Source organism: Ruditapes philippinarum, unplaced genomic scaffold, assembly GCF_026571515.1.
Source record: "Ruditapes philippinarum isolate M1 unplaced genomic scaffold, ASM2657151v2 ctg11508_1_1_1_1, whole genome shotgun sequence".
NCBI lineage: Eukaryota > Metazoa > Mollusca > Bivalvia > Venerida > Veneridae > Ruditapes > Ruditapes philippinarum.
In genome coordinates this window covers 36,905-58,964 of record NW_026862472.1, presented here as the reverse complement: position 1 = coordinate 58,964, position 22,060 = coordinate 36,905, and the positions used below count along the sequence as shown (strand labels likewise).

Sequence of the window (22,060 nt, the reverse complement as noted above, 5' to 3'; positions counted from 1 at the left end):
GGTACTATTTGTTTCTTACCAAATATTGATGGGAAAACATTTTTCATTAGAATGTTATTGCAGATTATTTAAAGGTTCCTTATTTCTAAAAAAGGGCCCTCATAACATCCTAGCTGGAGTTCAGAAAAGTGGCCATAACTTGATTTCCGTACGGTGAACTTTGTTTAAATTTTGCATACAGGTGTACTTTAAGGTATACATCTGACCTATGATGTCAATTTTTTAGTTCCTTTTAGTGCCCATTAGGGTCCTAATACCTTAAATCCACATGCTAGAAATAACTTACGAGAGTAAGTTGATCTGAACTTCAGTTTGGTTGATGGTAATAACTCGATAAATTGTCTGGCAAAAATCTTTATACCCCCGACATTAAATGGCATATAGTATTACCCTGTTTCGTCATTCCGTCTTCCAGTCATTCCGTCATCATAAGTTTCCGTTCATTATCTTGGCAAGACATGCAACTCAAAATTGACATATGAATAAATCATAAGAAAAGGCTGGTCATATTTGCTCATGGTCTGATAACTTTTAACAGTTATGCCTCTTGAAGAAAGTTTCTGTTTCCGTTCATTATCTCCCCAACAGATATGAATACGTGATGGAAAAAAGTTAAAATTTGGTCATGGTTGGATGATTTCTGGCAGAGTTCTGCCCCTTGAACTTTGGAAAACAAATAAGAAATTGTTCGTACATTATCTTCCCAACAGTTGTGTATATTCATCTCAAACTTGACATATGGATACGTCAAAAGAATGCGTAGGTCAAATTCGAATTTGGTTCGATGAGTTTTGCCAGAAATATGCCCCTTGAACTTTGAAATAACAAAAAAGTACTTGATTATGAAAGATATAAAAATGAATGAACAAAAAAAAGAAGAAATACGCAATTTTTTAATAATTTATTAGAAGGGTTATAACAACTTTATTCTGTTGTCATGAACAAAACTCCAAGAGTGTCTGGGAATCACAAGTCCTATACTTATACCACCTAGCTTTAGTAATAAATGACCAATTTTATGGCCAGCCTAACAAAGCTGTATATAGCAATGAATTGATACTTTATTAAGTTGTTATTTTGTCTGTTGGGCCAGCCTAACAATTTAAATTTTAATATTTGTTATTCCTGATGTAAGCTGTAGTTTTGATTGACTGTGATTTCTAAAGTTTTGTAAGGGCACCCTAACACATTTGTTTGAGTTTGTGAATGTTTATAAATATATCGGGTCAAAAGTGTGTTAGGTCAGCATTACGCGATAAATTGGGCCAGCCTAACAAAGCTGTATGAAGCAATGAAGTGATATTTTTATTAACTTGTGTTTTTATCTGTTGGGCCAGCCTAACAGTTTAAATTATAAGATATCATCAAACAAACAATTACTTTGAGATAGTTTTGAATGACTGATGTCTTAAATTTTGTTAGGCCAGCCCAACACATTTGTATATTTTAATATTTGTTATTCCTGATGTAAGCTGTAGTTTTGATTGACTGTGATTTCTAAAGTTTTGTAAGGGCAGCCTAACACATTTGTTTAAGTTTCTGAATGTTCTTAAATATATCTGGTCAAAAGTGTGTTAGGCCAGCCTAACACGATAAACTGGTTGAACAATTTTTGATTGGAACCCTTTCAGAAGTTTGTTGGGTCAGCTAACAAAGCTGTATATAGCAATGAAGTGATATTTTTATTAACTTGTTTTTGTCTGTTTGGCCAGCCTAACAGTTTAACAATTATTTTGAGATAGTTTTGAATGACTGATTTCTTTGTGTTAGGCCAGCTTAACGCATTTGTATATTTTGTAATTTTTTTTATAAATGTTTAATATTTGTTATTCCTGATGTAAGATGTAGTTTTGAATGACTGTGATTTCTAAAGTTTTGTTGGGCCAGCCTAACATATAGTTGCTGAATGTTTATTTATCTATATTTGTTATTCCTGATGAAATCTGGTCAAAACTTTGTTAGGTCGGCCCAACAATGAAAGCTGTATATATTTACTTAAATGCTATTTAAATAAAAGTACCTTACATTTTAGCTTGTTGTTTCCTTGTTTGTCAACACTTATGTGAAAATTAGGGCGTATATTTGCATAGTAAATTTAGCAAAAACAGCATTTTATTTGGGATTTTGTGTACATTCCCTTTTGATAATGTATTCTGTTCAAAGATCTTTACAAACAATTTCGCAAAACAATTGCCAAACACGGTGTTTTAAAAACTTTAAGCATCGATGCATAGAACGACCTGAAAAGCTTAAGATTAAATAAGCCTTGAACTTAGAATAAAAAATTTTTTTTGTGCAAACAAATTTAAAACTAAATGTTATTTATAAAAGCATTTGAAATGTTGGCTGCATGCGGGGGCAATCGTTGCGTTACGACATATTTCTAGTTTTATCAATACGCAATATTATTAATAAATGGATGAGTCAGAAAGAAATTTTAATGACATACAGTTTGGCTTCAGAGATTCAAGATTAACCTCTTGCTTTTTAATTCTTCAATCCTTGATATCAACTGAAGAAAAATTCTAATGTATTTCCACTGATTAACACACGGTACTAGGAAGTGCGTTTTGGATGCAACTGTTTAATACTTATATTATTGGTAAAACTTAATAATTTATGTAAAAAGCGGTTTTTCGTCTGTAGTGTCTTGTGTAAGAATGAATTATTCTATGAATAATTCAGACGTGTTCGACATAACTCTTGCATTAATGAAAGGAGAGCCATTATCTCCCCTTATCACTACCTCTGGTTTATCTTTTTTATGAATAGAATCTAAATATGTATTGATCTTAACAAACTGTCGACCAGTCCCAGCAGTAACCTTGAACTGTTATTTAAATATGGGTCACTGTTTTCAGAGACTATACTTATATAAAGATATTGATAATATCCAGTATGTACTTGGTTAAAAAAAACAACAACACATTCTTAGTTTTTCAGTTAATAAAGAACTTGTTAAATACAGCGTGCGCTTAAACCAGTCACGTAAACAGCAGTTAAATGCAACGACGGCAGCAATACTTCTATATAACATAACATAACATAACATAACATAAATTTTATTTAACATAAAATTGTAAACATACAATTTATAGTCAAATCATATTCTGTATAGTGTAAAGTGTTACAAGTTACAATTAGCCGAGAAGTATTGTTAACCAAACAGTATGAACAAATGTTATGATATATGTAACAGAGTTTGCATAAGAAACACTTATACATGTAAGAAACAAATGTACTTAAATAAAGAAGAAAAAAGAAAAATTGTTAACGTTGCCGAGAAGTATTGTTGACAAATATAAACAAAGGTTACGACATAATTGCATAAAAGATACTTATGCATGTACACAGTAGAACGAGATTTGTTCACGTGCCGAGAATTATTGGTGACAAGTATAAACATAAATACATTTAAATATGTAAGAAGCTAAGTAAAAAGATATTTGTTAACGTTATATCATATCAATATCCACAAATCAAACGGCAATTATAATATTTCTAAGATGACATAACCGTTGTATATGTACTAATCATTTATTGTCGTAGTTATCTCCCATTTACTTGTAATCATAAGAAACAAAGTATCGGATATTAAAATCTTAAGTTATGTCCTCTCTTTAAATGCGTAATACAGATAACTTGCCAGATTATTAATTGTTTTGATATTTGTGCTTGTCATTAGTGTTTCGAATTTCTGCATTGAAGGCCATCTACAAAAATATGGTTTAAAAAACTTTCTACGTAAATTGTAATATTTCGGGCATATTAATAAAAAATGATATTCTGTCTCTACTAAATTTAATGAACAATTTCGACATTTTCTGTTTTCTCTTGGAATATATTCGTGCCTTCCTTTTTCTATTTCGAGATTATGAGCTGATAGTCTAAATTTGGTTAAAATAATCCTATGGCTATCTTTGTTTATAACGCTTAAATACTTTTCGCACTGAAATTCGTGTTTAAAATGACTGTAACACGAAAGTCTGTTAGAATTATTAATACTTGAATACCAATTTTGTTTGTAGATATCTAAAATTCTTTGCTTTATGACACATACATTTATATTTAAATTATCTTGTTGTAGCCAAAAGTAAGACATTCCTCTTTGGTTCAGTATATTTTTTATTTGATAAGCCCAGTTTTTTTCCCTGTATGATAGCTCATTATCTGCATCTTCTTTTAACATGTTATACATCTATTTAAGAATTGAGTTATCAGGTGCCTTAAGTATTTTAATCCAGTATTTTAACATTATGATTTTACGGTATATTGCCATTGGATATCTCCCTATTTCTCCATATAATGCATCTAGATTTGTTGATTTACGGACACAAAGGATCTTTCGAATAAATTTACAATGTACAAGTTCTATATTTTTACAATCATAGTATCCAAACACTTCTGCGCTATAATTTAAGACGGATCCAACTAATGTATCAAACAGTTTACATTTATCTTGAATCTTTAGATCAAGTTGGTTAAATACTGTAAAAAGGTTATGCATAGAAAATGATGAATGTTGAGCAAGATGCTTTTGTGTCCGATTCCAATGTCCATTTTTAAAGAAATAAACGCCTAAATATTTAAAGCTTTTAACAATTTCTAAGGTCTGACCGTTGAAAATGAAATTAAACGTTGAATGTCTACCATGTTCAAATATCATTATTTTAGTTTTAGATGTGTTAACTTTTAGATTCCATGTTTGGCAGTATAAATTCAAATATGTATATACATATGGTGGTGTTGGTAGTATTCATTCCAAATCACGGCAGTAAGCCACATTGGATTTACCAGAGCAGAGTTTAGCCACCGCATCGTTTCTGGGCAGGCTGTCAAGCATTTTACCATTACTAGTTGCCTTCACTTTCGCAAGGAACTGATTATTTCTCTACATACTAAAGCAGAGGTACAGTGCGAATGACTGCAGAAGATTTCATGATCAATCAGAACGAAAGTGACCTGCACCGTCCGGGAATCGAATTCGGGTCGCCCGATTAACAGTCCAATGCTCTATCTATTGAGCTAATCCGGCGGTTACTATATATATGTACATCGAGGGTTTGTATAAAAAGACGATGAGTATTTGTCTGACTACAATATTCGGGTAAAGCTAAGGTTATGCTTTTAAAGAAGCCTGCTTACAAACTGTCTGGCATGTTAAAGCTAACAAAACACATTCGAGGAAATAGGACAATTTGCGAAATAAGTCAAAACACAACATTTTCTTGTCAATTTAAGCTATGATTGATTAACATTACATAACTTTGTCATTTAACATTTTAAACCATGACTATCGAAATGCTTTTCTTTCTAAGAGATAATATGTTTAAGTTGTCGTGTCTTCGTTACGTCAGAAATTTTAGAATTATAACGACAACAGATCGCAACAAGCATGGATAACATGAAAAACAGAAACAAAACATTTTGTTTGGTTCTTGCGCAACAAAAACTACAAAAGTAATAATTATTTTATTTATAATATTTATAATATACACACGTTATTTTATGGAATTTTCGTTTTTAAATAGAAACTTTAATTCATAATGAATATTTTCTTCATTGAATCTATTTTCTTACATTATGTTAAAGAAAAATAATACTTGAACGTTGGAGAACGAACTATAATTCATGAACTAATTTTTGTTAAGTTGTTAAAGTGTATAAAGCTGTGTTTAATGTAATATTATAATAAAATTTAAAAGCGGAAAGATTATGTTGTGTCCATAATATGTATCATAGTCCATTATCATGGAATTATTTCTACTATTTAACACACTCAAACAGGAACATGTGTAATTTTCTCAAACTGAAGCAAACCTATCATATTTCATATATACTCGCATTTTGGGATTGCTATTTTCAAACAAAAAATTGTAAACCACAAGTAGCTGATATATATAGCTTTATACGCATGACAAATCTTTTACATTTTTAAATAACCTATGTAAACTAGTGATAGCTGGGGTGTTTAAGAGCAATTTATGATATTTGAATGAACATGACACTCGTGTATAAAATACGATACATGTCTTTTCCATTTTAACTTCCGTATTAAATTTTTGAATCGGAATGTAAGCAAACAAGTGAACAAATATGGACGTTTTATTTTATTTCACTATTGTGACAATCATTGCTATTTTAGGTAGGTACATATTTATTATTTTTTATTTTCCATATGACTGAATTGTCTAATTTCATTTATTGCTATTTTAGGGGCTTTGTAGCGGGTTTTACTAATGTTAAAGATATACTATGCTCGTCCTTGAGTTAAAATCTATTTTTTTTAGATTTATAAAAATCTTATTTTATATGTCTCATTTAAAAATAAGAACAATTGAACTACGTATTGGAAGTCGCGTTTGTTTTTACAGGACAATTAAAGTTGTTTGTTGTTTTGTTTTTGTTATTTAAAAAAATGCGACTTTTTTAAATGACACTTGGTATTCATATTATGACCACCTAAATCGTGGTGAGTTTAAAACATGACATGTGTGAAGTCAAAACATGATAATTTTATATTAACAAAGAGACTGTATAGCAATTTTCAATATTTTAAAAAATCAAATTTGAGCATAGTATATCTTTCAGAGTATACCAGTGGTTTACAAGATTGCTAGTCTTAGAATATTTAATAAAAAAAGTTGTGACAGGTAAATTTTAAGTGTTAAAGAATTTCTACCGTTACGGATGAAGGAACGTCAAATAGTAATAGATCTAAAATGAAATTTCAGATAAATGAATTACCGCGTATATAGTTGAAAAACATCATACTCTTGTCTATAAAAGAGGCTTGTTAAATATCATAAATATGTCAACCTTTGAGTGGAGTGAAGTTTATTCAAGCTATAAACAAAATGAATCTTTCTTATCCAGAAGCAGGTATTCAGGTGAAGGCTAACGATTGTACCACGGATGCCCCAAATGGTAAGTATACACTCATTATACACTGTTTAAAAAGGCCATAGACAGTATACCACTTATCCCTAACACAGAGACTTTCGATTCTTGCGTGTGAGGAAGCTATTCAGCTTGTTTGCAGAACATCGGTGGTTCTACGCGGGTGCCCGTTCGTGCCTATAATAATGCACGTAGGGACATATAAGTCTCCCTTTACGAGTAAAATTAGAAAATCGGAATATGACCTTTAGTGTGTTGATATGACCTTAAACTCTAAAGACAAGAAAAATTAATGTATAGCAGATACAGTTGTAAGAAAAAGATGTCAATAACCTTTAATTATTCAATGTTTATAATATTTTATATGTTTATAAAACAACTAGGAGTGTAACAGGAACTATGACATGAATTTTTAAGGATATTTAATTATCAAATGGTAGAGCTCTATTTTACATACTAACCCTATAAAAGTTAAAATTTCCTTAATTGATTATTCGGATACGATTTTAATGCTCATTGTCACTGTTACCACGATTCTTGTTCTACTGACTCAAAACATATCATTATGAATATAAAGTTATAGGGTTTCGGACTTAATGCTTTTAAATTCAATTATTAATGCAATATGATTAAATTCTATTCTGCAATAAGTCTATTGTTGATTCAAAATGTTTCAATTTATACATTTGACTTTGCGATTACCTTCATTTTAGCTCATTTAAGCATGCTTTGCCTTACATTTTGTTTCGAATAAGGTTAAACTGTTGAAAATGTGTCAAATTCATTCTCAATTACAAACAAACTATATAGAACCGTTTTTTCTCTATATAAATTGCAGTAAATTTTGAAGATATATTTCCATATTTGACTTTGTACTCTTTGTATTTGTACTCTTCACATAACACTTTTACAATGCTTTGTAAATATGTAAACAAATTACCTGTAAACTATGTCTTGTTTTGGCTGGTGGCCTATGAAGCAATAAAGTATTGTATTGTATTGTATTGAATATGGAGTGGAGTACATAAAAAACTGTTGTGTGGCTGATAGAATGGAAAGAGCCAAATTGCAAAACATATTCCCTTAATATAACATAATGGGTTTAATAATAGGTGACAAAGATGTCTAGTTCAATTTCAACGTTTAAGTATGATTTGGGAAAGACACCATTCGAAGATAGTTTGGGAGATCAGAAAGATCTTGGAAATTATATCAAAAATACAGTACTCTAGTACAATATTTCTTTAAAAAGCTATTCTTATCAAAACCGTTATGGCATGGTTGTTATAGGGAAACCATTCTGTCATGGCTCTATATAATAGCAATTGCCTAGTTCAAGATCACTTACGGCGCACCGTTTCCACTGATGTTGTCTTAACCTAATGTCATTTGTACGCCTTTTTAAAGTGCCAAAACGCCAGATAGACTGCATATATCAGTCTCCATAATTCAGTCTATTTTATTCCTTGATATGATGAAGATATATTATAAAAACCACACCACCCTATCCATCTGGCTTGTCTTTTAATTAATAATATCTTTAAAAAATTATAAAGATAAATTACATATATTGTAAAGTTATATTTTAAAAAACTATATTTTAATAATTTCTTACAGCTGGACATTGCGGACAGATGCTCACGGTAATAAGTGGGACAGCTTGTTATTCTGGCAATCATAAAACGTTGGCAACCATTTATTGTGATACTTCGTATTCCTTTGATTCAGAAACTACATTTACGTGTATTAAGACTGCACATAGCTCATATTGGACACCAAATGCAACAGCAGCGTGTTTATTTACAGGTAGGTAGTTCTTTATAAGAGCGAAAATGTTTTACTCTTGTAGCTATCGTGCATAAAGATTGGAAACACAATGGAAATTAATATAGTCACATATTCATGGTTTCATTGAGACCAGGCGAAAAACTACCATTTAATGAATTATTGTATTTTCTCTATGATGTAACTTGGAAAACTTGTGAGTTAAGGGAAAACTATAGAATTTATCTTCAAAACACAAAGTAAAAGTGACAAACAATAAAAGGAAAAACATGAATAAGACATGAATTTCAAACTATTTTATGTATTTTATGTTTACCTCTATCTTCTTTGACCTCTACATAAAGGGTAATTCAAATATTGATAGTTAAATTATTTTTTTATGTGAAACCAACATACAATTAAAAATACACCACATAGAATGTTCAAGATTTTACAATACACCTTTAAACTTCCTCATTGCGTAGGTATTATTCTGGTTATCCTCATGATCTTGTCATTGACGATTTCGTTAAAAACTTAAATTACTAAACTTATACTTTTAAAAATGTAAGTGTTTTTTTTTCTTAAAAAATGCCGGTCTAAATATTTAAGAATATTAGGAACAAAGATTTGAATTTAATTTTTTTTTATTTATGTCTTTTATTTTTTGATACACTTATGAACTTTTCTGACATTTCTTAATAGCATCCTTATATTCAACAACGACGTTCACACCAAATCTCCTTCTGTCAGAGAGTACCTTGCCTTCTAATGAAATAAGTTCAAGTAAGTGTTTTTGACGCATTTTTATTTGTTTAAAATAAATTCCTCAGTTTTATCATACATATTTGTTGATATAATTAACATACTCGTAGTTATTACTAAAGATATGTCAGTTTGATAGCACCAGTAATTTTCAAAATTAAATGTATGGTGTTTTCCCCCATTTTTTGACAACTTTTGGTGGTTTTTTATCTGACATGCGCCAGATTACTATCACACAAACAATTTGTGTAAATTATAAATATGAATTATCAGGGAAAGGGTTTCAATTAAATATACAATATAATAAAAACAGAGTAAAGCTAACTGTTTTATAATCTATTTGAATTATTATTTTCTTTATAAAACAATAATACATGTAATTGTAAATACCAATGTCTTACAATAATCTCTGTAGGTTTATAACATTAATACAAAACCAATTTAACAATATTATATTCTTAAGAAAGTCAATCAATGCATATAAAATAAGTTTGGCAGTTTTTGGCCATGGCTGTAAAATACATTTGCAATGCACAAGAGAATTTTTTGGTGCTGCGCTGATCCCAAGGGGCAATATGGCAGACCACCATAATTCCGGATGTTCGGAAATTTACATATAAAGAATATGATTGAATGATTGAATGTACATGATTGAATGTACAAACTCTGGAAAATCAGAAGTTATTTTGTTCAGACTGGAGAGCGTTACATAGTAATAAAGTATTCCGGACAATCGGACATTTATATTTTATATTCCGGATAATCGGAAATTTATTTTCATATTCCGGATAATCGGAAATTTATTTTCATATTCCGGATAATCGGAAATTTGTTCATATTCCGGATAATCGGAAATTTATGTATCATTCCGGACAATCGGAAATTTATGTATCATTCCGGACAATCGGAAATTTATGTATCATTCCGGACAATCGGAAATTTATGTTTCATTCCGGACAATCGGAAATTTATATTTCACTTCGGACATTTGGAAAATATATCTTGTTGAAACAGCTACATCCAATCATGTTTAAAATTATAAAAACAATTTTGTTTGCTAAACACCCTTGTACATTGCAAATGCATTAAAAATCTGCGCAAGTGCCTGCTCAAGAAATTGAAAGTAATGGGCTTACTGCATATAGAATTAGAAACAGTATTAAGAAACAAACTGATTAATACGATTACAATTGACAACACTAGCTTTGCTTATCACAAACATTTGTCAAATTAATAATCTCTACACTTAAGTTTTACATATTTACAAATGGATAGACTTGCTTACTGTATTAAGTTACAATTATAATTAAAGAATTGATTAAACATTAATCTTTAACAATATAGTATGTCTACATGTAAGGCATTAAAAAGTTTAAACAATTTTAAATATGCATACAATTAAATGCAAGGGTTTAATTTTCAATGAATCAATGACATAAATAATGTTCACAGTACACAAGAAGTAATGTTCCATGCCATAATTTTCAATTAATGGTATCTAATCAAAATGTACGTATGTAAAGGAAAACTGAATCCTTTGAAAGACATAATAATGTTTCATTACACAAGTTTGAACACTTTCATGTCGTGAACGACTATTTTATCCATTCCATCGATTCTAAGCCCATTGTTGTAAATATCAAACTTTATTATACGAGGCATCCATGTTCCCGCATAATGAGCAGCCACTTTGGAAACGGTTACGACAGCCATGACGAACCCTAAGTTGTGGACAAATCTGAAAATAGACAATAAAAGAAAGCAGCAAAAGACCATAGAAAGGGTGGGTGTGGAGGGAATTTAAAAACTGAGGAAAAAATTTCTGACCTTCCTCCCTAAGTTTCCAGAAATGTCTAGTCGTGAGTACACATAAACTTATGACGTCATATTATAAAGACCGGTAATGAATATCAAATTTTACCTTTAAGGTTAGAGGAGTTATTTCCCCTCCCAGATAACAAATATATCTATGACAAGACTTGATATATATTATATTATCAGGGAAAGGGTTTCAATTAAATATACAATATAATAAAAACAGAGTAAAGCTAACTGTTTTATAATCTATTTGAATTATTATTTTCTTTATAAAATAATAATACATGTAATTGTAAATATCAATGTCTTACAATAATCTCTGTAGGTTTATAACATTAATACAAAACCAATTTAACAATATTATATTCTTAAGAATGTCAATCAATGCATATAAAATAAGTTTGGCAGTTTTTGGCCATGGCTGTAAAATACATTTGCAATGCACAAGAGAATTTTTTGGTGCTGCGCTGATCCCAAGGGGCAATATGGCAGACCACCATAATTCCGGATGTTCGGAAATTTACATATAAAGAATATATATATACATGATTGAATGTACAAACTCTGGAAAATCAGAAGTTATTTTGTTCAGACTGGAGAGCGTTACATAGTAATAAAGTATTCCGGACAATCGGAAATTTATATTTTATATTCCGGATAATCGGAAATTTATATTTCATATTCCGGATAATCGGAAATTTATTTTCATATTCCGGATAATCGGAAATTTATGTATATTCCTGACAATCGGAAATTTATGTATCATTCTGGACAATCGGAAATTTATGTATCATTCTGGACAATCGGAAATTTATGTTTCATTCAGGACAATCGGAAATTTATGTTTCATTCCGGACAATCGGAAATCGGAAATTTATATTTCACTTCGGACATTTGGAAAATATATCTTGTTGAAACAGCTACATCCAATCATGTTTAAAATTATAAAAAACAATTTTGTTTGCTAAACACCCTTGTACATTGCAAATGCATTAAAAATCTGCGCAAGTGCCTGCCAAAAGGCTGGGATTCACATCAGCATGGTGATTTGCATGCAAGCCTCTGCCATACAATACCCCCAAATTGGATGGAGAAAAACTGCGCAGAAAGTGGCAGACATGGCCCCCTTAATAACTACCAACTCATAATAAGAAATATGCTCATGCTAACATGGATACGATACTAGTTCACAATTTAGAATTGACCACAGTCCATTAATTATACTTGTCACAAATATGGAGTTACCAAAGGAAGATAAATGTACTAAATCTCTGAAAAATAGTTGATTTTCAACAATTCTTGGGTAATGTATGTAGCCACCACCATTTGATATGCAAAATTTTGCCATGGTGCTATTGATACGTTTTCTACCTTTATTTAACTTGAAATGATTTTCTTCATTTCGATAATGGAGCCTAGGAAGAATAGCAGACCAAATGATTCTCGTACCTGGTAATAAATGTAATAAATCTGCAAGGCACACCTTTAAAGAATAATTAATGTAGGAAAGACTGGTTTGACCCAAATCATTTCCTCCACAATGAATTAACAAAATATCTGGCACATAATTATGCTCGGTAGCTAATAATTGAATATCATTATAAAGGGGCTGAATTTTTAAGCCTGGTCTATAGCGCCAAACAACGTTTACACCAATTGTATTAAATTGTAAATGTTCACCAAATGTACTGTTACACTTTGCATACTGATGAGCATCTCGTAAAATTGAGGAGCCAACCAACCAAACTGAAAGGCTGGACTGTTCACCTAATATGAAAAAGAATGATAACATGGACTAACTATACTATGGCCTCACATAGAGCTTATACGAGTTTGAGCTCCATCTGCCCATTTTTTTACTTCATCTTCTGAAAAGCCTTGCATAATCCAGTAAGTAGCACCACCAATTCGAAAGGAATGACTTTTGAGTCTAGAACAGTCTATACCTGAATATTTTAAGGTTTTTGCTAAAACAGATCTAAATTGGTAAGGCGTAAGTGGTGAACCATCTAAATGGGAGAGGAATTGGTAGCCAGAGGTGGGACGCACTGCCATATAATTAAGGATTACTTCCTTGAGATGGCCGGACAAATTTCTATCTAATGGAATTTTCACTATGGAACCTCTATGTAATTGATCAGTCTTTGAATGTCTGATATTAAGACACAAGTGTGAATCAGATAAATATACATCTTCTTTACTAATTATGTTAATTTCACTCACTCTCAAGAGAGCATAAAATTCAACCATAAATGCCGCTGTAAATAAAATTGATTCATAATGGGACAAGCAGACAAATTTGAGGTTGTGAACCAGAAGATGTAGCAAATTAATGGTAACTGTCTGTCTAGTGTCCCTACGCCTTTAAGATCTATTCATACCATCAAGAAGTTTGCGGACTAAAAAACATTGAGTGTTATCTGTCAAATTATACAATTTGTTTATGAAACTGATTGCAGATATATGACAATTAACAGTTTTGTATGCATAACCGCTTAATGACATATAAGCTATATAATGAGTAATATGAAATAATGGCGGGGGCCAACTTTTATTATTAAACTGTGAACATCTGAATTTGTCAAAGGTTTGAAGTGCAGAACAGTAAGTTCTATGCGTATTGGCAGACAAAGACTGATCTACAAGATGGTCAATTTTGCTGCACAAAAATGCTGGAAGTCCTGTGGAATTGAAAGTGGAACTTTACAAGCATTATGTGGCAATAAAGATAGTAATCGTAAATATTGCAGACGACTGATGGCATCACAAATACCATTTTCTTTTGACTCGATATGAACTGCTTTAATCTGAATGTTTTGCAGCAACAATTTAAGAACCAACTGTCTCATTAATATCATTACACGATTGTTGCGTGAAGATTTATTGTTAATAATTTGGACAAGACTTTGATTGTCTGTATGAATAATGATTTTTTCCCTTTTAATTTGGAATCCCACAAATAAAATGACAAAACAATTGGGATTAATTCCAAAAAGGTTATGTCTTTGAAAATTTCATCACTCCAGCACTCTGGCCATTTAAAAACTGACCATTCTCCATCTAAATAAGCTCCACAGGCCAAATTTCTATTTCCAGCAGAGTCAGTATATAAATGAAGCTTATTATCGGACACCCAATCAAGGTTGCTGAAAACTGATATACCATTATAATGCTCTAAAAAATGAAGCCACATCATTAAATCCTCTTTGTTTGAGGAAGAAATTCGAATGAAATGATTTGGGCGTTTAGCCTGGGACATTGCTTTGTATAAACCACAATTAAATGTTCGACCTGAAGGAATCACTCTTGTAAAGAAATTTAAAAGACCAACAACAGACTGGAATTTGTTTAGCCTGACCTTTTTCTTATGAATAATTTCATTAATACAATCTTTAGCCTTCTCTATTTTTTCCAGTGGAATACGGACTTCCAATTTGTCTGTATCAAGTATAAAACCTAAATAGGTAAGGACAGTAACTGGACCCTCAGACTTATCTGGATTTAGTGGAATGTTCATGTCATCACAGATATGTTTAAAATCCGACATCAACTTAGAACAGTCTTTAGTTCCAGATTTACCAAAAAAAATAAAATCATCTAGATAATGATCAATGTTAGAAGATTTTGTATAATTTGAAACTGCCCACTGGATAAAGGAAGAAAAACGTTCAAATATTGCACAACTTATTGATGCACCCTGAGGCAGCATTTTTTGTATCCAGTATCTGTTTTTATATTTTATCCCCAACAGTGGGAAATCCTCTGGCCTAATTGGACACAGGTTAAAGGCAGAAGAAATATCTTGTTTACCAAGTTCAGTCCCTTTACCCAATATTTGAATTTTTTCAATAACATTGTCAAACTTGGAGTAATGAACTGAACAATACTTTGAATCAATAAAATCATTAACTCCATTTCCTATAGGATGAGACAGGTTAGTAATCAATCTCCAACCCCCCGATTTTTTGGGGACTAATCCCAGAGGATTGACTCTTAAATTAGAAAATGGTTTTTCATTAAATGGGCCTAAAATCCGACCCAGTTCAACTTCTTTAATTAATTTTTCCTCTAATACCTTTGGAATTAAAATGGCAGATTTTAAGTCTTTTGATTCATAACTAATCTGTTGGCCAGAGTACTGGAATCCAAATCCTTTTCTAAAGCCATTCAAAAGATATTTTTGTTCAGCAACCTCATAACCCTTTAACCATATCTTTAAACGTTTTATGTCAATTGGTGATGTGCCTAACTCCAACAAACGCTCGAGGAGCACTTAATCTTGGGCCTTGTGGTTTAACGACTCTAGGCCTGAAATTATTTAACGGATTTTGCATAGAAGTTGAAGTTCGAATCCCACATGAAATAGCTGAATGGGGACCTCTGCAATTTTTGCAGAGATGCTGATAAGGGCACCCAGACTTTGTACAAAAGCCTTTATTATTAAAGAATAAACATAAGTTATATTTATATAACTGGTTTTGAGGCTGTCTAACATGTGAAGTACCAGTCATTGTAAGCAACCAAAGTTCGCCATCAATAGAGGACCATTTCATATCGGCATGCATAGCTTTTTTCTGCCGAAAAGCTTTATCATAATAAAGCCAGCCAAATGAATTACGTTTTGCAGCTAGGCGGACCATGTGCATGTACTGTATTAACTCCGAGGCAAGAGAGGGACTTTTCATAATAACTATTTGAATATATATTAAAAATGCGTCAGTCCATGAACTTATGTTCTTCATTTCATGTATTTTTGGACTACTGTCTAATACGATATTGCCATTTACAACTTTAATAGACTGAGCCTCTGGTAATGGTTCTTTTTGTAACAGTAATCCTAAATCAATATATTCACCTGACCAGACTTGCTCTTTAATTTTTGTGAAATATGCATACACATATTTGTACAAACAGAATGTAAAGGAAAAAGGTTACCTAAACTATGATCAGCAGGTGTTGCCATAACTGGAAGCTGATCCAAAACATCAGGGTGTGGTTGAAGAACACTAGGACCAGGTGGAGGAAACTGGAAGTCTTGGTTTCTACTTGCTGTTGCATATGAAACAACAGAGCCATGAGCTGTGGGAGGAGGTACCGCACACTGAAATTGCTGATTCCCATTGGAGTATAATGGAGCAGGTACACTACTTGCCAGCGGATCAGATGTATAATTAATTTGTGGAGCAGAAAAGCCAGGTGGAGGAAACTGAAAGTTTTGGTTTCTACTTGCAGTTGCATATGATGCGACAGAGCCATGAGCTGTTGGAGGAGGTACCGCACACTGAAAATGTTGATTCCCACTAGAGTATAATGGAGCAGGTACACTACTTGCCAGCGGATGAGGTGTATAATTAGTATGTGGAGCAGGAACATTAGGCCCAGAAAAAGGGGGGGGGAAGCTGCAGCTGCCCTCCTCCTTTGACGACGTTGATCAACTTGTCCAGCAAGGGGAAGTTTCCTTTTCGGACGAGGCATATTGGCCGTATATGTAAAATAAATTAAAACAGAAATTAAAAGTGGAATGTTCAGCAAATTTAATAAATGTAGCAACATCTTATTTATTGCAATAATTCTTAATTTCATTCATATTATTCAAATTTATTCATTTATAAGTAAATTATTTTATCAATTCTTTTATCAATTAATGTTGAAATTTTAAGAACGGTTCTGAACTAAATCTATGAATATTATAAAAATGTGCATTATGTGGCTTGCACTGCTAAGACACCACGTGGTCTGTGGATTCTAAGGAATTCTATAAAAATTCCTTTAGTTACTAGCATTTACTTTCATTCGAATAAATTTGTTGATAAAATTTTTAAAATATATGTTATTATAATACGATGCACTTAAACAGTGAAATATGGCTGCCACGCCATTGCCACTTCTACCCCACGTGCTTCGACGGGAAAATGAGAATAAATAGCAATTTAGCGATAAAAGAAGAAAAATTACTGGATATAATTCGGGCAACGTAACGTTCAAGATATTCTAAAGTAATTAATACCCGAATAAGACAATAAAAGAAACTTGTAATTAACTTTAAGAAATTTAAAAACTGAGGAAAAAATTTCTGACCTTCCTCCCTGAGTTTCCAGAAATGTCTAGTCGTGAGTACACATAAACTTATGACGTCATATTATAAAGACCGGTAATGGATATCAAATTTTACCTTTAAGGTTAGAGGAGTTATTTCCCCTCCCAGATAACAAATATATCTAAAGACAAGACTTGATATATTGTTGTAACTATTATTGTAAATAGTTAGAAAATTGCTATGCATGTAAGGCTAAAGGAACTTGAATTTTGTAGCACAAATGAGTGTGGTATGTGATGTCTGACAGTCTTATCATTTATAGTTAAGAAATATCCTTGATTTCCATCAAATAATAGATAAATACAGAAGTTATATTTTCAGTGTGTTTGACTCAAAATACTTGTATGCATTTTTTAAAGTCTCATATGAAGATTTTTAAAAAATTGGGTTTATCTCACTTTTTTTTAAGTAGAAATTTACAGTATATAGTGCATGCAATTTTAAAGTATCTACGACAAAATAACGGAATTCAAATTTAAGGAAAGGAAAGTGCACACTTGTAGCATATCCAATCTATCCTAACTTCAATATTTTATATCCTCACTGTTATTTGTTACGGGTATTAATATAAGCCACGAGGGTAGTTTAATAGACATGACATTCAATAAAAGAAGTATGTACAACATAAGATATAAAAATAATAGATAATTATGTAAGAACATAGAAAAAATCAACAACAACACGTATTATCTTCATAATTCATTAAAATGTGGTCTATATTTTAGTTATTTAATTATTGAAAGGAGGAAAGTGATCTATTTAATCCAGCATTAATCTTAATAAAACCAGGCATAAAAGTCATATATTAAAGTTTAATTGTACTTTTTTTTCTTTTAATATATATCTTTATGAAAGGACAAACATTTACTAACATTTCTTTATTTGATATAGCAAAGACCCCGACAAGTTTGTTCACTTTGAAAGTCTTGTCGTCGGAGAATACCTTGTTTTCGACAGTCATTAGTTCAGGTATATCACATTTACATGTTGTTATTTTTTTGTAGAATAAATATATACATGTATATTTGTATTATACTTTATTTGAGATGCTTCATCGAGCGAATGATTTTCCAGTTAAATTGTGTTGTAACAAAAATAAATTCAATTTTGTAAATATTTCGGTGGTTTTCAACTCCCTAATCGTAACCACAACCTTTAAAGATTCAATATTTTATTGAGGCACAAACATAATGTCTATAGCCATAAACAGTAATGGTGTGTTTACTTACTTATAAACAATTGCATAAACATCTAAATACGAGAAAAGTAATTTAAATGGAATATTTTTGTTCACAGTCTGCTTCCAATTTAGCCTTTATCAAGTCGACTTCTGTTAAAAATTCATTAGAAGTGATAAATGTTTTGTTACATTTTTACACAATACCATCGGCTAAAAAGATGATACAGAAACGCCTCCATTGACTACACACACAATGATGCCTCACACAGAAACAATGGCAAGCAGCTCCGATGTTCAGATAGAAACATCAACTGTTTACCAAGCTACAACCTCTTTCAGACATTCCTCAGTACCCTCATCAACAATAACTGCTTCTTCAGTCTTAGGTACTACATGTGTTTTTTTTATTCAGTGAACAATGCATTTCGCAGACACTCGTATTAATACCGTTTTTGTCGCCGTTTCAATGGGTGCATTTAGTATTGAAATGGCGTTACCATTCTATAATTGGATAACACATTGTATCTGGCTTGTACGAACGTCCGTTCTTACGTATGAATATTTGAAGTTGAAGATTTAATTATCATGAAGTTTAACATACAGTATACAGTAGTAAATTTTATCAGACATACTATGTTTCTGTTGTTATGGTTGAATTACTTTCATATTTAACATTAAAAATGCAATTATACATTTATTTTCTTCCATAGAATTTAAAGGTTTTCTAGACATACTGTGATATCATAAGCATCAAAATTTTAAGTAAGATCTCAAGTAAGGTCGTTGAAAAATACTTTAAAGTTTTAGTTTGATCTTTTTTCTATGTTTTTTTTCTAAGAAGTTCTCAATCAAAATATAATACAACCTTGTTCAAGCAAACAGAGGGGTCAACTTTCAATAATTTACTATATAATCAATTTATTGTTTTTTTTCTAATAACACATGAATTATTTATGACTTAGAAATATTTCCCCTTCCAGTAACACCAAACCCAGCACCATCACGTAAAGTAAAAGACGCAGGTATGTACATTTCTTTAAAATTTCTGTTCTATTCTGGTATAAACATGTTGTGCATACAAAGTGTGTTATGTTAACTGTTCACATTTGAGTATTTTCTTGGTAAAGATAACGATATTTTTCTCTTTCAAAATTCTTCTAAATTTGAGTGTACAATAGAAAGATTCACTAAACATTTGATATAGTTCATTTTAGGATGCTGCAAATATGTGATTATCAAAATTACGCACTGCTTCTATAGAATTTGCATGCTGTATACATAGAAATACTTCAACCGCTGTAATCTCTTAGTCTCTTTAAAACTTATGAATAGTATACTCGTGATAGACGTCAAATTGTGTTCAATTCAAAATTTCATCATATAATCACAAGAAATAACGTTACGTGTATACTAGGAATACAGAAATAACAAACACGGTAATTGTATTGATAATAATTTCTCTTAAAGTTAATTCAACTGTCGTGAACGTGATATTTCTTTTGTTTTTGTACATGAGGACGATTACAGTTGTAAAGCATATATTTACTTAAGCACATTTATTTTCAGATATAAACGCTGTATATGTTGCTGTTCCAGTGGTTGTATGTGTTATTGCGTTGTTATTAGGAGTTGGTATCTTATGGTGGAGGTAGGTATTGTTTTAAATTCATAAATTGTTGTATAAATTCATAATTGAAAACTTTTCATTTATTATTTCATCCATTATATCATCAAACAATTAATCATTTTAAAATTACAGACTTCGTTTCGGCCAATATAGAATATTTTGGACCTGAGAAAAGTTATAACAACCGAGATTCCTCCACAGGTCCTCGATCGATATAACTTTTCTGAAGTTCGATAAAATGTAGATCTATATTTAACCAATTGTTATATCGTGTATACCACTAGTTATATCGCGGGATGCGTTTATCTTAGTTTCGAAAGACCTAAATAACCGTCATAATTGTAAGTTTATTTCTTATCCATAAAAATTATGAACGATAAGCGACATTATGCATTTAGAGATGTTGGGGTTTATCTATTGTTTATTGGTGAAATGTATAAGTTTACAGTCATAATTTTTATTGATGTTTGTAAGAATAGCATGTTGTAAATGCATCTTTTTTGAACTCGTAAAGTCTATGCTTAGCAGCCAATCATCGCTTTCAGGGAAAGTATCCGATATAAAGTTCTATAAATAACTTATATTATTCTATAAAAATAACTGTACAAATTGACCACAAAGAATTAACAAGTTAAGGTCAAATGTAATTTAAGCGCTAAACATTATCAATATAAGATGTCATGTCTGATTTATATGTCGTAAACATAGGAACGTACATGTTTGTTTATTTCAGTTCTTAAAAATACATTTTTATTTGAATTCCATTTTGGTCTTTTGATGGAAGCTATTTATTTTATCATAAAACTGAATTTTAATCCTTGTTTTTTTTACAGAAGAAGGAATCATAAACCTACAGCTTTATTTGAAAGGCGCGAACCTGGCTCTTTAATAACAAACCAAGTATACGGAGCGAATGGCATAGACAGAAATTGTTCTTTAATGAATGTGCGTCAATCAAGAGTGAATGAGTACGCAGAAATACCTTTAGACATAATGAATTCAGATGAAACCGTAGGAGATACTTATCAAACAATAGACATCTTTACCTGAGAGTCAAGATCTGGCGAAGAAATCGTTAGTGAGTAACTTTCCAGATGATTATCAGAGACGGAATTATTGATACAAACTACTTCTTCATATCGTGTAAGTAAACAGTAATCGCAAAATAATACTCACGCTGATAAAACAGTGACTCGTGCGAGTAGCGAGCAGATTGGAATGTGACAGCCAGAGAATCCGTGAAATGTGAGAAGCTATCAAGAGTTGATGGATACGATATGAACCAAGTTAAAACCACAACAACCATACGCAGAAAGAAGATGTCAAGATACAGAAAGCCTCAAGACACCGGAGTACAGCCCATGCTCATGCTGACGCAACGACCTGCAAATTACGGAGGACTGATAATTATTCACATCTGAACACAAATATGCGAACACCCGGAGCGTCTACTGGAAAACCGAAACACCAATTTGAAGATGGAATGAAAAATAAGAATAGCAACATTCGACAGCTATCTGCTGAGGACCTTCCATCAAATACAGGCTATGAATTTGCGAAAGATTTTGACAATCTGCAAAATAGAAGTGAAGCACCTGAGAACGCCAAGGTAACAAAAAAGAAAAAGAAACCTGCTTTTAACGAAGCTCATAATGCAGGTAAAGGTTACGAAACGGCTGTCGGTACAACACATAACTATCTTACTTTAGAACCAGAACAAAATCCTGCACCAACTGCTGCATTGTTTCAAGTTGTTGAAGACGTGTCCGAGGAGACTGACGGAATGTCCGAGGCAGAAACTGGGCATGAATATTTCACATTAGAAAAACAAGATATGTAACCTATAATAGCGTACCACATACTTTGTTTGATATACATCGTATATTTTAGATAATTTAAACGCAAGCGT

General features: G+C 31.6%; 1 protein-coding gene across 1 annotated transcript; it reads left to right on the top strand.

The window, feature by feature from the left end:
• Positions 1-5,317: 5,317 nt before the first annotated feature.
• LOC132719187 (uncharacterized) lies at positions 5,318-21,201 on the top strand. The gene is made up of 9 exons (XM_060702938.1): positions 5,318-6,145; positions 6,877-6,927; positions 8,518-8,706; positions 9,370-9,450; positions 18,236-18,313; positions 18,743-18,910; positions 19,505-19,546; positions 20,091-20,172; positions 20,985-21,201. The coding sequence occupies exons 1-9, from the start codon at positions 6,097-6,099 to the stop codon at positions 21,199-21,201; spliced, it is 957 nt and encodes a 318-aa protein (XP_060558921.1). The 5' UTR covers positions 5,318-6,096.
• The last annotated feature ends 859 nt before the right edge of the window (positions 21,202-22,060 follow it).

Coding starts and splice junctions, on each gene's coding strand:
- LOC132719187 (XM_060702938.1), top strand. CDS start 6,097: ATGGACGTTTTATTTTATTTCACTATTGTGACAATCATTGCTATTTTA. Junction 8,707..9,369: donor AGCAGCGTGTTTATTTACAG/GTAGGTAGTTCT, acceptor ATTTCTTAATAG/CATCCTTATATTCAACAACG. Junction 9,451..18,235: donor TTCTAATGAAATAAGTTCAA/GTAAGTGTTTTT, acceptor TATTTGATATAG/CAAAGACCCCGACAAGTTTG.